The following is a 13,179-nucleotide window of genomic DNA, read 5'->3' as shown; positions in this document are numbered from 1 at the left end:
CCAAGTACAACCTGTTTATTACAGGGTGCCAAAGATCCAATCACAATCCATCATAGAATCATTTGAGAATTATTGAAACTTCACAATATAAAACAAGGCTTGACTAAATATATATTGGTAATTTATTGTTATTTTAACTTAAAAAAAAAGAAAGAAATCCTAGCATCCACTTTGATCTTTGTTTCATCTCCAATTATACCACTGAAGGATGAACTGAGAAACTATGATGCAGTCTGAGGAAGATACAAGTTGTCATTAAACAATACTCGCATTTTGCTGAGATATCTTTGGATATTAATTAATCAATTAATACTTTCAAGGGAACTGCAAGACCTAAAACAGATTCTGGTATAACATTTTATTTCCAACAGTCCCTACACAACATAACGTTACCATTTTTCTTTTAAAGTGACTGTCTATTCATTGAAGAATTGGAGAGCATCTTATGAATTTTTTTCTTACGCAGTCTCTTGGGATCGAGGATAATTTGCTTCCACTCTAGTATCATGGGTTTCAAGGGGGATAATAAGGACATATTGGGAACCGAAGACTCTTCCACTGATGGAGCATGTGGTGGCCAATGAGCTGCCTGTTAATGAGGAAACCTGCTCTATCCACCACATAAAAAGGCTTCTGCATGCTGCTGAGGCATAGCCTCCTGATTCTCATGACCAGCCCATATCCCCCTTCTTCACTTTGAATGAACTGGAGGTTCCCAGAAATCTATGGGAATATGGCATTTCTTCAAGAAAGCTTTAAGTTTTGGTGACCTTCTGTTTGTTCCAACCAAGAGGAATACAGTAAACCTTTATTTTAATTAACATCTTTCCAATGGGTTTTGGCTATAGTGGACTGATGTAACGATGGCTGCCCACGCTGCATCCAGCTCGCGTCGTCTCATACCCTCTCAGTGCAGCAGTGCCGCACTGACTCACGCTGCTGCCACGGCCACTAGCCGTGCCGGTTACCCGCCACTTCCCTGCTGCTCACAGTGCCGCCAGCTCAGCTGTGTCTGCCACTGCCACTAGCACCATCCTGGCCCCACTCCATGCTTGCTGCTGCCACCCTTAACTGCCAATGACTCCTCCAATTCCCGTCTCTCCCGTGATCCAGGCCAAGAGTCTAAAAGAGGGGTCCCTGCCCAAAACATCACATATCCATGCATCTTACTCAGTTCTGGCAGACAGTTGGCAATAGTAGACACCATTCCTCCCACCCCCAAGGTCCATTATAACAAGGGTTTACTGTAAATACTAATTGTCATTGTTAATTCAAACTCAAGGATCATTATGCCAAATAAATTGAACAAATAAATAGAAACATGCTGCTGTGCAGATTATTGGTGTTATAACTTTATAGCAATTAAAAAACTCTTGCTTTTCAAAAATGAGATGCTGAATGCTGAAAGTTATCCATTTCAGCAAACATACCTGCATAAGCTCAAATATTTCCTTCTTTGTGCTTTTAGGTTCCAGAAAAAATCCATACGGATAGGAGCACTTAAGGATACGCCGTGTTTTCAAGAGTTCAAGTACTGCTTCTTCAATAAAGGTTGTATCAGGAGATACTCCTTCCACTATTAAAATAAAGCAATATACAATACACCCAGTAAAGGAAGTCGATTCTCCTCATGGAGACAAACAACTATACAAAACTGATTAATCTGAGGAATGGAAAAATTGACAAAATTCAATTGGTTGCAAGATTTGCCCATCTTATTTCTTTTACGGGCTGCTTGAACGACCATAAGAGCCTTGCGGCAACTCAATATTAACAGTAATCAAATATGTGTGATTGAGAATACATCTATTTGTTCTAATTTAGGAGTTATTCACCAATAAATCTATAGTATTAAAAGCAGTCATTTCCAACCCATCAGGACCAGACAATTCACCAGCCATTAAATATGACCACATTGCTGGGTTCTGGGATGGAAACATTTTATAAAAATAATTAGAATTAGCAGAGGAAATATCAGTTTAGAACTCGGCAAAAAACAAAACCAAATGAGGGATATCAGCAACCTCATGAACAAACTTAGTCAAAATTAGTCGACTGGGCAGACATCTGTTAAAATAAACATGCTGTTTCAAGGATGTTTTGAGTAGGCAAGAAAATGAAAGGAAATATTGCACATAAGCAATCCAGATTAAGATTAAGGGCATGTATTTACTCTGTTTAACAAGTTCTTGGACATTACAACATTCATTAGTTTGGTCTTCAGAGACATTGAGTGGGATAGTGCATAGGAATCTTTCTACAATACATAGAGAGAAAATCCAATGTGGAGTTGCTACAGTATCATTGGAGTAGGAGGGTATAATTACATGCTCTATTTAAGCAAGATATTCCATAATGTAGTCAATAATTTATATTGTGGAAAAAAGATCTATTGAAGGAACAATAAAAAGGAACTTGGATCGAGTACTCTTTCAGAAAGTTGGCAAATCAGGTCATCATTTGGTTAAAAGTATCCTTCTGAGCTTTTCTATCTCATTAAGCTACATTAATCTTGCCAAATCGGGTCATCATTTCCAGGATCTAACCATTTTATAGAAGCAGATTGATTTATATTTCACTTACCACCTTTAAGAGCTCTGCTTAGTTGCTCCATCTTTTCTTTGGCTGTTTTCAAAAGACGTTGCTCTAACTGGTAAAGAACAGAAAAAAACAATCCATTTTTACTCGATTCAAATATAGCAGCAAGAAAATGTAAATATTCTTTCTGCAACATACCTTATAACTATGCTCATGGTTTTTAAATCTTGTATAGTAGTGCATAAATCTGTCCAGTTCCTGGAATTTCTTGTGCTTTTTCTCAGCCTGGAACAGAAAATGCATTTTTCTCCCTAAAATGCATGCTTGATTTGTACTACTTTCAAAATTCAAAGAACCACCTGACTTTGAACAAAAAAATGGCAACAGGTAGCATTTGCAGAATTAAAACAATTAATTCAAAAGGGACTGTCAATCATTTTTACAAAGCATATTGTACTGATGTTTTCTGCCAATGTCTGTTAATTTCCCTCACTTTATTACGTTTCCTGACCTTCTTCACCTCCCTCCCTCAGATTGAGAAAATAGAATAATCCCAAGTATCTGGTAGAAAGCAATAATGATAAAGGATTTTTACAGCTTCTTCCATACACTAAGAAAATGTAAAGTTTTCCTTTGGTATATTCCAGCTGATAAAAAAGGGTCATACAGACAAAAAGCTGGAGTAACTCAGCGGGACAGGCAGCATCTCTGGAGAGAAGGAATGGTTGACGTTTCAGGTCGAGACCCTTCTTCAGACTGGTTAGGGATAAGGGAAACGAGAGATATAGAAGATGATGTGGAGAGATAAAGAACAATGAATTAAAGATAAAGATAAACAGGCAATTGTTAGCTGTTTGTAGGGCGAAGAACAGAAAAAAACAATCCATTTAAAAGTATCTGGGTGGAAAAAATTGCAGTCGAGATAGTTGTGGGAGTCAGTGGGTTTGTAGTCATATATTGTTTGAAGAATTAATAGAAATGGATTGGTTGGGAAGGATGCTTCAAAACTCAGTATCAGCTGTGACTTCAATAAAGAGTAGAGAAGATTCAGAAACTGTTTGTTATGCTTCTGCTTCCATTTTATATCTCCTTCCAATGGCAGAGATAGATGCCCGAGTAGAGGGACTCAAGTATGTAGTATCAAGAAAGATAGGACTTTAATAAAACAATGCAAAATTGAGGAATGCAGTGTGTGAATGCATTAACTTCATTTTATACTTTTAAAGTTTTATTTACCTCAGCTGTCATCTCCTTTGACTGCTCTTCAACCTGCAGAATGACCTCGTATCGAGTACATCTATAATAGCCTCCCGTAGATGAACTGTGTTTCTTCCATTCTTCCAGACAAATCCAACAAAAATCATATTTACACTGTGGAGGAAGAAAACATTTTTTCTCCCTTTATCCAAGTAAGTTTTCTCTCAATATTTCTGTAGGGTTTGCAACCGAGACAGAAACCGTGTGTACTTAAAATTAATATATTGGGGCAGCACGATGGCACAGCAGTAGAGTTGCTGCCTTACAGCGCTAGAGACCTGGGTTCGATCCCGACAACAGGTGCTGTCTGCATGGAGTTTATACGTTCTCCCAGTGACCGCGAGGGGTTTCTCTCAGATCTTCGGTTTCTTCCCACACTCCAAAGACACACAGGTTTGTAGGTTAATTGGCTTGGTATATTAAAAAATTGTAAATTGTCCCTAGTATGTGTCGGATAGTGTTGGTGTGCGGGGAACGCTGGTCAGTGCAGACTCGATGGACCGAAGAGCTTGTTTCTGCACTGTACTTCGAAAGTAAATAATATTTGAATGATTTGAGTAATTTTTCCAGTATACCTGTGGAACCATCACTTTCATAGGCTTCAACATGTCATTGCAAAAATAACCAATTTGGAACAGGGTCTCAAATTTAACACAAGAAAGGTTCTCCACAGAACTACAATGTTCCATCCCAGGCAACATGCTGGTGAATCTAGGGCAGACACAAAATGCTGCTCATAGGGACAGGCAGCATCTCTGGAGAGAAGGGTTTACTCAGTCTAAAGGGTTCCGACCCGAATCAATACCCATTCCTTCTCTCCAGAGTAACCGCCTGTCCTGCCGAGTTTCTCCAGCATTTTGTGTCTACCTTAGATTTAAACCAGCATCTGCAGTTCTTTCCTACACATGCTGGTGAATTTAATCTGCAATCATTTCCTTCCTAAAGTATGGTGCTCAGAGCTTTACATAGCACTCCAATGTGTGGCATAACCCCCAATATTTAATGTCATACCATGGCCTCCTTGCTCTTATATGCTATGCCCCAGATAACATAGACAATAGGTGCAGGTGGAGGCCATTTGGCCCTTCGAGCCAGCACCGCCATTCAATGTGATCATGGCTGATCATCCACAATCAGTACCCCGTTCCTGCCTTCTCCCCATACTCCTTGATTCTGCTAGCCCTAAGAGCTCTATCTAACTCTCTTTTGAATGCATCCAGTGAATCGGCCTCCACTGCCTTCTGAGGCTGAGAATTCCACAAATTCACAACTCTGTGTGAAAAAGTTATTCGTCACCTCAGTTCTAAATGGCCTACCCCTTATTCTTAAACTGTGGCCTCTGGTCCTGGACTCCTGCAACATCAGGAACATGTATCCCGCATCTAGCGTGTCCAATCCCTTAATAATTTTATAAGTTTTTATCTACACGATCCCCTCTCATCCTTCTAAATTCCAGTGAATGCAAGCCCAGTCACTCCATTCTTTCATCATATGACAGTCCCGCCATCCTGGGAATTAACCTCGAATTAACCTCGTAAACCTAAGTTGCACTCCCTCAACAGCAAGAATGTCCTTCCTCAAATTAAGAGATCAAAACTACACACAATACTCCAGGTTTGGTCTCACCAGGGCCATGTACAACCGCAGAAGGATAGCTTTGTTCCAATACTCAACTCCTCGTGTTATGAAGGCCGCCATGCTATTAGCTTTCGTCACTGACTGTCGTACCTGTATGCTTACTTTCAGTGACTGATATACTAGGACACCCAGGTCTTGTTGTACTTCCCCTTTTCCTAACCCGACACCATTCAGATAATAATCTGCTTTCCAGTTTTTGCCTCCAAAGTGAATAACCTCACATCTGCCATGCATCTGCCCACTCGCCCAACCTGTCCAAGTCACTCTGCATCCTCATAGCATCCTCTTCACAGTTCACACTGCCACCCAGCCTTGTGCCATCTGCAAATTTGCCAATGTTATTTTTAATTCCTTCATCTAAATCATTAATGTATATTTTAAATAGCTGCAGTCCCAGCATAGAGCCTTGTGGCACCCCACTAGTCACTACCTGCCATTCTGAAAGGGACCCGTTAATCCCCACTCTTTGTTTCCTGTCTGCCAACCAATTTTCTATCTGTCAATACCTTACCCCCAATACCATGTGCTATAATTTTGCCCACTAATCTCCTGTGTGGGACCCTATCAAACACTTTCTGAAAGTCCAGGTTCACCACATCCACTGGCTCTCCCCTGCCCATTTTACTTGTTACATCCTCAAAAAAGTCCAGAAGATTTGTCAAGTATGATTTCCCCATGGTAAATCCATGCTGACTTGGACCGATCCTGTTACTGCTATCCAACTGCATCTTTGATAATCGACTCCAGCATCTTCCCCACCACCGATGACAGGCTAACTGGTCTATAATTCCCTGCTTCCTCCTTTCTTGAAAAGTGGGATAACATTAGCTACCCTCCAATCCACATGAACTGATCCAGAATCTATAGACCATTAGAAAATGATCACCAATGCATCCACAATTTCTAGAGCCACCTCCTTGAGTACCCTAGGATGCAGACTTTCAGGCCCTGGGGATTGATCAGCCTTCAGTCTCATCAGTCCACCCAACACCATTTCCTGACTAATGTGAATTTCCTTCAGCTCCTCTGTCACCCTAGGCAAAAGCAGGAGAGGAGACTATTATCTGAATGGTGGCCAATTAGGAAAGGGGGGAGATGCAAAGAGACCTGGGTGTCATGGTACACCTTTCATTAAAAGTAGGCATGCAGATGCGGCAGGCAGTGAAGAAGGCGAATGGTATGTTAGCATTCATAGCAAAAGGATTTGAGTATAGGAGCAGGGAGGTTCTACTGCAGTTGTACAGGGTCCTGGTGAGACCACACCTGGAGTATTGCGTACAGTTTTGGTCTCCTAATCTGAGGAAGGACATTCTTGCCATAGAGGGAGTACAGAGAAGGTTCGCCAGACTGATTCCTGGGATGTCAGGACTTTCATATGAAGAAAGACTGGATAGACTCGGCTTGTACTCGCTAGAATTTAGAAGATTGAGGGGGGGGTCTTATAGAAACTTACAAAATTCTTAAGGGGTTGGACAGGCTAGATGCAGGAAGTTGTTCCCGATGTTGGGGAAGTCCAGAACAGGGGGTCACAGTTTAAGGATAAGGGGGAAACCCTTTAGGTCCGAGATGAGGAAAAAACATTTTTTTTTCACAGAGAGTGGTGAATCTCTGGAATTCTCTGCCACAGAAGGTAGTTGAGGCCAGTTCATTGTCTATATTTAAGAGGGAGTTAGGTGTGGCCCTTGTGGCTAAAGGGATCAGGGGGTATGGAGAGAAGGCAGGTACAGGATACAGAGTTGGATGATCAGCCATGATCATATTGAATGGCGGTGCAGGCTCGAAGGGCCAAATGGCCTACTCATGCACCTATTTTCTATGTTTCTATATCCTCTGTCCCCTAATACATGTTGGATAACAAATAACAGCATCTTCTAGGTTCACTTCACCACCTTTTGTATGTACAAGGCCACCTTCTGGAAATCTTGAACTTACACAGTAATGTCCTGTTGTTCATCAATACTCCCTACCATTTATTGTTTTAAGCTTATTAGTTCTCTCAAAATGCATCACCTTGCACTTATGAGGATTAAGCTTGTAAATTAATTCATATTCATTATAATTCCAGCTATTATCAGATAACTGAACATCCTATCAACGACTAGAGCAGTCCAGAACTACTATCTGCCCCATTGGAGATAATCCCCTCAAACTATCTTTGATTGGACTTCACTGGCTTTATCTTACACCAAACGCCATTTACGTAACTCCCTTTATTATGTATATCTGTACACTGTGGATGGCTTGATTGTTATCGTGAATTGCCCTTCCGCTAACTGGTTAGCATGCAACAAAAACTTTTCACTGAACCTCTGTGCACGTGACAATAAACTAAACCCACTGTAAATTGAATGTGCAACACTCACCTTGGCACACTGCATGTGATTGCAGCCCTCATTCTTTTGAATTGGAGATTTACAGTTGGCACATGGTTTAGAATTAGATAACAGCCAAAGACAGTTGGCAGCGTCTTCAAATGCTTCATTTACACCAGCAACTAGTAGAAAACAGAACTTGGTTTGAAAAATAAAAGGTATGTCAATAACAGCTTCATTGCTAAATGCAAAATATTATGCAGAAAGCTCTTGTAGCACGCAGTAATCAGTTAGAATCTGTGAAGGAACAGAATTACTGTTGCAGATTGAGGATTTAAGGTGCCCTTTGTGAAACATCAGTTTTTTTTCCATCCTTGCAGATTCTGCCCAAACCATTGTGCATTTCTGGTATGTTTAACAATTCCTATTTCTAATAACAAGAAATGTGATTACATTTGTGACCTACAATGGTTTTAATCAGGCTGTTTTCAGTGTTTTACTACACCATACTGTAGTAGTCATAGATAGGATTGTTTCTTAACGCAAATATACTAAGAAAGAGAAATTACACCACAACCTCAGAAATAATTTGAAGCCAATTCATCAGATGCCACTGTTACACATTTGTTTTGATTGGCTACACTTGCAACACTCCCAGTAATGCACGTTAGTCAAATGGAACTCAAATAAAGATCTTTAATAAAAGTATAATGGAATGTTAAATGATGTTTAAAATGCACAGAATTTTAGCAAAAAGAGGTAATATTGAATTTGCAGACTTTTGGATAGAAAACAGTCTCTGGTTTTGGACTCTCATTTGATAAACAGACATTATTAAAAGCAGAACATATAGGAAATATTCAGCAGATCAGGTAGCATTTGTGAAGAGAGAAACAAGGTTTAACATTTCCAGAAATAAAAGAGACAAAGTGCCGGAGTAACTCAACAGGTCAGACAGCATCTCTATATTTTTATTTGATAATTTTTATAGACAATAGACAACATGTGCAGGAGTAGACCATTCTGCCCTTCGAGCCAGCACCGCCACTCAATGTGAGCATGGGTGATCATCCACAATCAGTACCCTGTTTCTGCCTTCTCCCCATTTCCCTTGACTCCACTATCTTTAAGAGCTCTATCTAACTCACTCTTGAAAGCATCCAGAGAACCGGCCTCCACCGCCCTCTGAGGCAGAGAATTCCACAGACTCACAACTCTCTGTGTGAAAAAGTATTTCCTCATCTCCGTTCTAAATGGCTTACCCCTTATTCTCAAACTGTGGCCCCTGGTTCTGGACTCCCCCAACATCGGGAACATGTTTCCTGCCTCTAGCGTGTCCAAACCCTTAATAATCTTATATGTTTCAATAAGATTATTTTTTCAATAAGAATAAGATTATTTTTGAAGCTATTTTAGCACAATGTCAGTAGTGGCAGCCATGGAATGGACCCAGGTCGATAGAGAGGGGACATGTGTTGTCAATGTCATTAATAATGCATAACATGTTGTCTTACGTTCTTCTGGTTTCATTTCTGTGATTTTCTGCTGCCAGTTTTTCCATGTTTGACAATCACAGGGTTCATGGGCTTCTCCTAGACACTCCCTGCAAGACCAAAATGCATTGTATCAAAAGCCATCTGTATTTATAACCAAGGTCAGAAAAAAAAAAAAATAACTATGAAGGACTTTGAAATTGAAATTCAAGAATGTTGATAATGATTCATGATGGATCTGTTAAGCAGCAGCTCCTCGCATCATTGCTTCAGAAGGATTCTGATTTCATTTATATATTTGAAGCAGCAAGGTTTTGTGTATAATGAAAATAGAAGTATTGATTTAAAGGAGTAATTCAAGTAAATATAATTGCCTCTTGAAGGGGCCACATGCCAACCCCTCTTGTGTACGAAGGAACTGCGGATGCTGGTTTAAACTGAAGATAGACACAACATGCTGGAGTAACGGCGGGAGAGGCATCTCTGGAGAGAAGGAATGTGGGAACGTTTTGGGTCTCGACCCTCCTTCAGACGGAACTGGCTGCATCATTCTGAAGAAGGGTCTCGACCCGAAGCATCACCCATTCCTTCTCTCCAGAGATGCTGCCTGTCCCGCTTAGTTACTCCAGCATTTTGTGCCAACCCCTCTTATTTGGAGAATTGTTGAATGTGTAGGATTATTTAAATATACCAACTGTGTGGAGGGGAAAAAAGGTTTCACAAATTTCAGCTAAATGTACAATCTCACAGCAATAGGATTATGTTATTCAATGCATTTTAAAAAGCTATGGCAGTACTTTGCACATTTTTACCTTAAATTATATCCTTGAAATATCTTAACTCGTCAATTAATTGCTTTAATGATTTAAAGCTAACAAGATATGCAGTGGGTACCGACCTGAAACATCACTTATTCCTTTTCTCAAGAGATGATGCCTGACCCACTCTCACTCCAGCTTTTTTTTCTCTATATAGTCAGTGATATACAGCATGGAAACACGCTCTTTAGCCCAACTCGTCCATTCCGACCAAGTCGCCTAACTGAGCTTATCCCACTTGCTTGCGCATGGCCCATGCTTCTCCAGACCTCTCCTATCCATGTACCTGTCCAAAACGCCTTTTAAATATAGCAATTTTACCCACCTCCACTGCTGTCTCTGGCACCTCATCCCATATTTGTACCATCCTGCAAAGAAGTTACCCCTCAGGTACATTTAAAATCTTTCACCTCTTACCTTAAAACTATGCCCTCCAATGTTAGACCCTTACACCTGGGGGAAAAGTGTGGCTATTTATTCTCTCTATGCTCCATGATTTTACATAGCTCATGCCTCAACTTCCTATGCTCCAGGGAAAAGGGCCTAGCCTATCCAGTCTCCCCTTATAATTCCAACCATCCAGATCCAGTAACATTGTTTTAAATCTATTTTGTACTCTTTCCAGTTTAAAAACATTCTCCCTATTGGCCTGTACAAAACTGTACACATTATTCCAAATGTGACCTTAATAATATCTTGCACAGCTGTAACAGGATGACCCAACTCCTGTATTCAACACCCTGAATGTTGAAGGTAAGCATGCCATTTACTTTCATTTTCACACTGTCCACCTGTGTCATCATCTTCTCAAAACTATATTTGTGCATCCCTTGGTTACTGTTTTATAACATTGTGCAGAGCCCTACCATTTACTGTGCATGTCCTGCCCCGGTTTCTTTGCAAAATGCAATACCTTTCATTTATCTGAATTAAAAACAATCTTCCATTCCTTGGCCCAATGTCCCATTTGTATCGGGTTCCTGTTGTAATTGTAGATAACCTTCTTCACATCCACTATACCACCAATTTTAGTGTCCCACAAATTTACTAAGCATGCCAGCTACAATCACATCCAAATCATTAATTTAAATAATGAACAATAGTGCATCCTGCGTTACAGGCTTCCAGTCTATTAAACAATCTCCAACCATGACCCTGTTTCCTAACTAAGCATATTTTGTATCCAATAGGCTAGCCTGCTCTGAACCCAATGCGATCTAACCATGTGGGACTTTATCAAAGTAATTGCTTAAGTCCACACCCAAAATCTTCTTGGTCACCTCTTCAAAAGACGCAATCAAATTGGTGAGACATGATTTCCCAGCACAAAGCCATGCTGACTATTCCAAATTGGTCCTTGCCTCCACAAATTCATGTAGATCTTGTTTCTCCAATCCCCTCTAATAACTTACCCATCACTAATGCAAGGATCACCAGTCTGTAGTTCCCAGGCGTTTCCTTGCAGCTTTTCTTAAATAGAGGCACAAAATTAGTCACCGTCCAATCTACTGGCACCTCACCTGTGGCTATTGATGATAAAGTATCTCTGCCAGCGACCATGCAATTTAGCCCCTAATTCAATGTTTTGCCGAACTCTGGACTATCCAACATTTTAACTCCCATTCCGATTCTGACCTTTCTATCCTTGGCTGCCTCCGTTGCCCTAACGAGGCCACATAAACTGGAGGAACAGCACTTTGTATACCTCTTGGGTAGCTTACAACAATCATATGTACCGTCATAACAAAATCAAGTAGAGTCCTGACGCAAAACGTTACCGATCCATGTTCTCCTGAGCTACTGTCTGACCTGCTGAGTTACTTCAGCACTTTGTACCAGAATTTGCAGTTCCTTGTATCTGCAGTGTCCTAGGGTACACTTGATCAGGTCCTGGGAATTTATCTACCTTATTTACATGTCTAGATTAAGAATCTCCAAGTAATGAGGAAATGGGCATGGTACAATCGCCACATCTGGTATTGAAAACTCAGTTTCCACTTGATGGGTTGATACAATTTAGATAGTGAAATGATCAGATGATGATTTAGCGTCAGCCTTGCACACTTTTATCAGTATTTGTAAATGCATAACTGAAGCTGATTGACCATATCCACTGCACTACCAGTAATCCTGACCGTTAAGAATGGAAAAACACAAAAGGAATTGGCTTATCCCATTTGTCCCCTGGAGCTTGCTCTGCCATTCTAAAAGAATGTGGCTGAGAGAGAAACTATTTCCAATGACAGAACTGTCAAGAACTGCTGAACAGGAGTGAAAATGATTGACAAAAGAAACAAAGAATGTGACATGAGAGTATTTTTTAAAATAAACAGTGAGCAGTAAGAATTTGGGAATTTGGGTTTCAACCACATCACAAACATCAATATGAAATATTATCAGACTGGAAAGCTAATTTCTGTATACTAACCAACAGAAGAGATGTCCTTTTCCACAATCCACTGCGGGTGCACTAAGCAGAGGAAATTTCAACTGGTCCATCGTAGAACCTGATCTTTGGCATGTAAGTCTTACTGCTCTCTCACAGCCAGGGGTGGGGCACCATTTGATAACTGGATTATTTTCCACAAACGCCTGAAATAAAATGAAGAATATTAATATACTAAATAGGGTTAACGCAAAAGTATTATATAGCTGAGTAGTAGGTTGCTTTTTTAATTTCAGCTAGATTTGTATCCTGTTTCTCGTTGATCAAATGTGTCTCCTCAGATAAGAAAGATCCACTGATCTCAGTAAAGAGTGGGAGGGATATGTAGAGAAACAAAATTGGAGAATTCAATGTTCATACCGTTGGGATGTAAGCTACCCAAGTAGAATATACAGTGACCTCCATATGTTTGGGACAAAGACCCATCATTTATTTATTTGCCTCTGTACTCCACAATTTGAGATTTGTAATAGAAAAAAAATCACATGTGGTTAAAGTGCACATTGTCAGATTTTAATAAAGGCCATTTTTATACATTTCGGTTTCACCATGTAGAAATTACAGCAGTGTTTATACATAGACCCTCCATTTATGAGGCTGTAATATAGAAATTGGCAATCAAATTTCTCAATTTGTCATGAACTTCACAGGTTAGAATCAATGGCTCACCTGTGTTG

The 13,179-nt window shown here is 40.1% G+C and overlaps 1 protein-coding gene across 11 annotated transcripts in view; it reads right to left on the bottom strand.

Annotated features, from left to right (window-relative positions):
* Positions 1–13,179, bottom strand: part of LOC129709613 (ankyrin repeat and IBR domain-containing protein 1-like) — a 67,855-nt gene that overhangs the window by 14,531 nt on the left and 40,145 nt on the right. For 9 of the 11 annotated variants that reach the window (XM_055656153.1, XM_055656071.1, XM_055656136.1 and 6 more), the window contains 7 exons: positions 12,485–12,648; positions 9,260–9,348; positions 7,797–7,927; positions 3,775–3,909; positions 2,737–2,901; positions 2,584–2,650; positions 1,431–1,576 (listed from right to left, as the gene is read on the bottom strand). In XM_055656153.1, the coding sequence (XP_055512128.1) occupies positions 1,431–1,576; positions 2,584–2,650; positions 2,737–2,901; positions 3,775–3,909; positions 7,797–7,927; positions 9,260–9,348; positions 12,485–12,648 (897 nt within the window). The remainder of the gene's footprint in view (positions 1–1,430; positions 1,577–2,583; positions 2,651–2,736; positions 2,902–3,774; positions 3,910–7,796; positions 7,928–9,259; positions 9,349–12,484; positions 12,649–13,179) is intronic. The other 2 variants (XM_055656129.1, XM_055656144.1) reach the window with 1 other exon arrangement.

This window comes from Leucoraja erinacea, chromosome 2 (genome assembly GCF_028641065.1).
Source record: "Leucoraja erinacea ecotype New England chromosome 2, Leri_hhj_1, whole genome shotgun sequence".
In the NCBI taxonomy this organism is placed as follows: Eukaryota; Metazoa; Chordata; class Chondrichthyes; order Rajiformes; family Rajidae; genus Leucoraja; species Leucoraja erinaceus.
The sequence above is the reverse complement of the archived record's forward strand: the minus strand, read 5'-3'. Positions and strand labels throughout refer to the sequence as shown.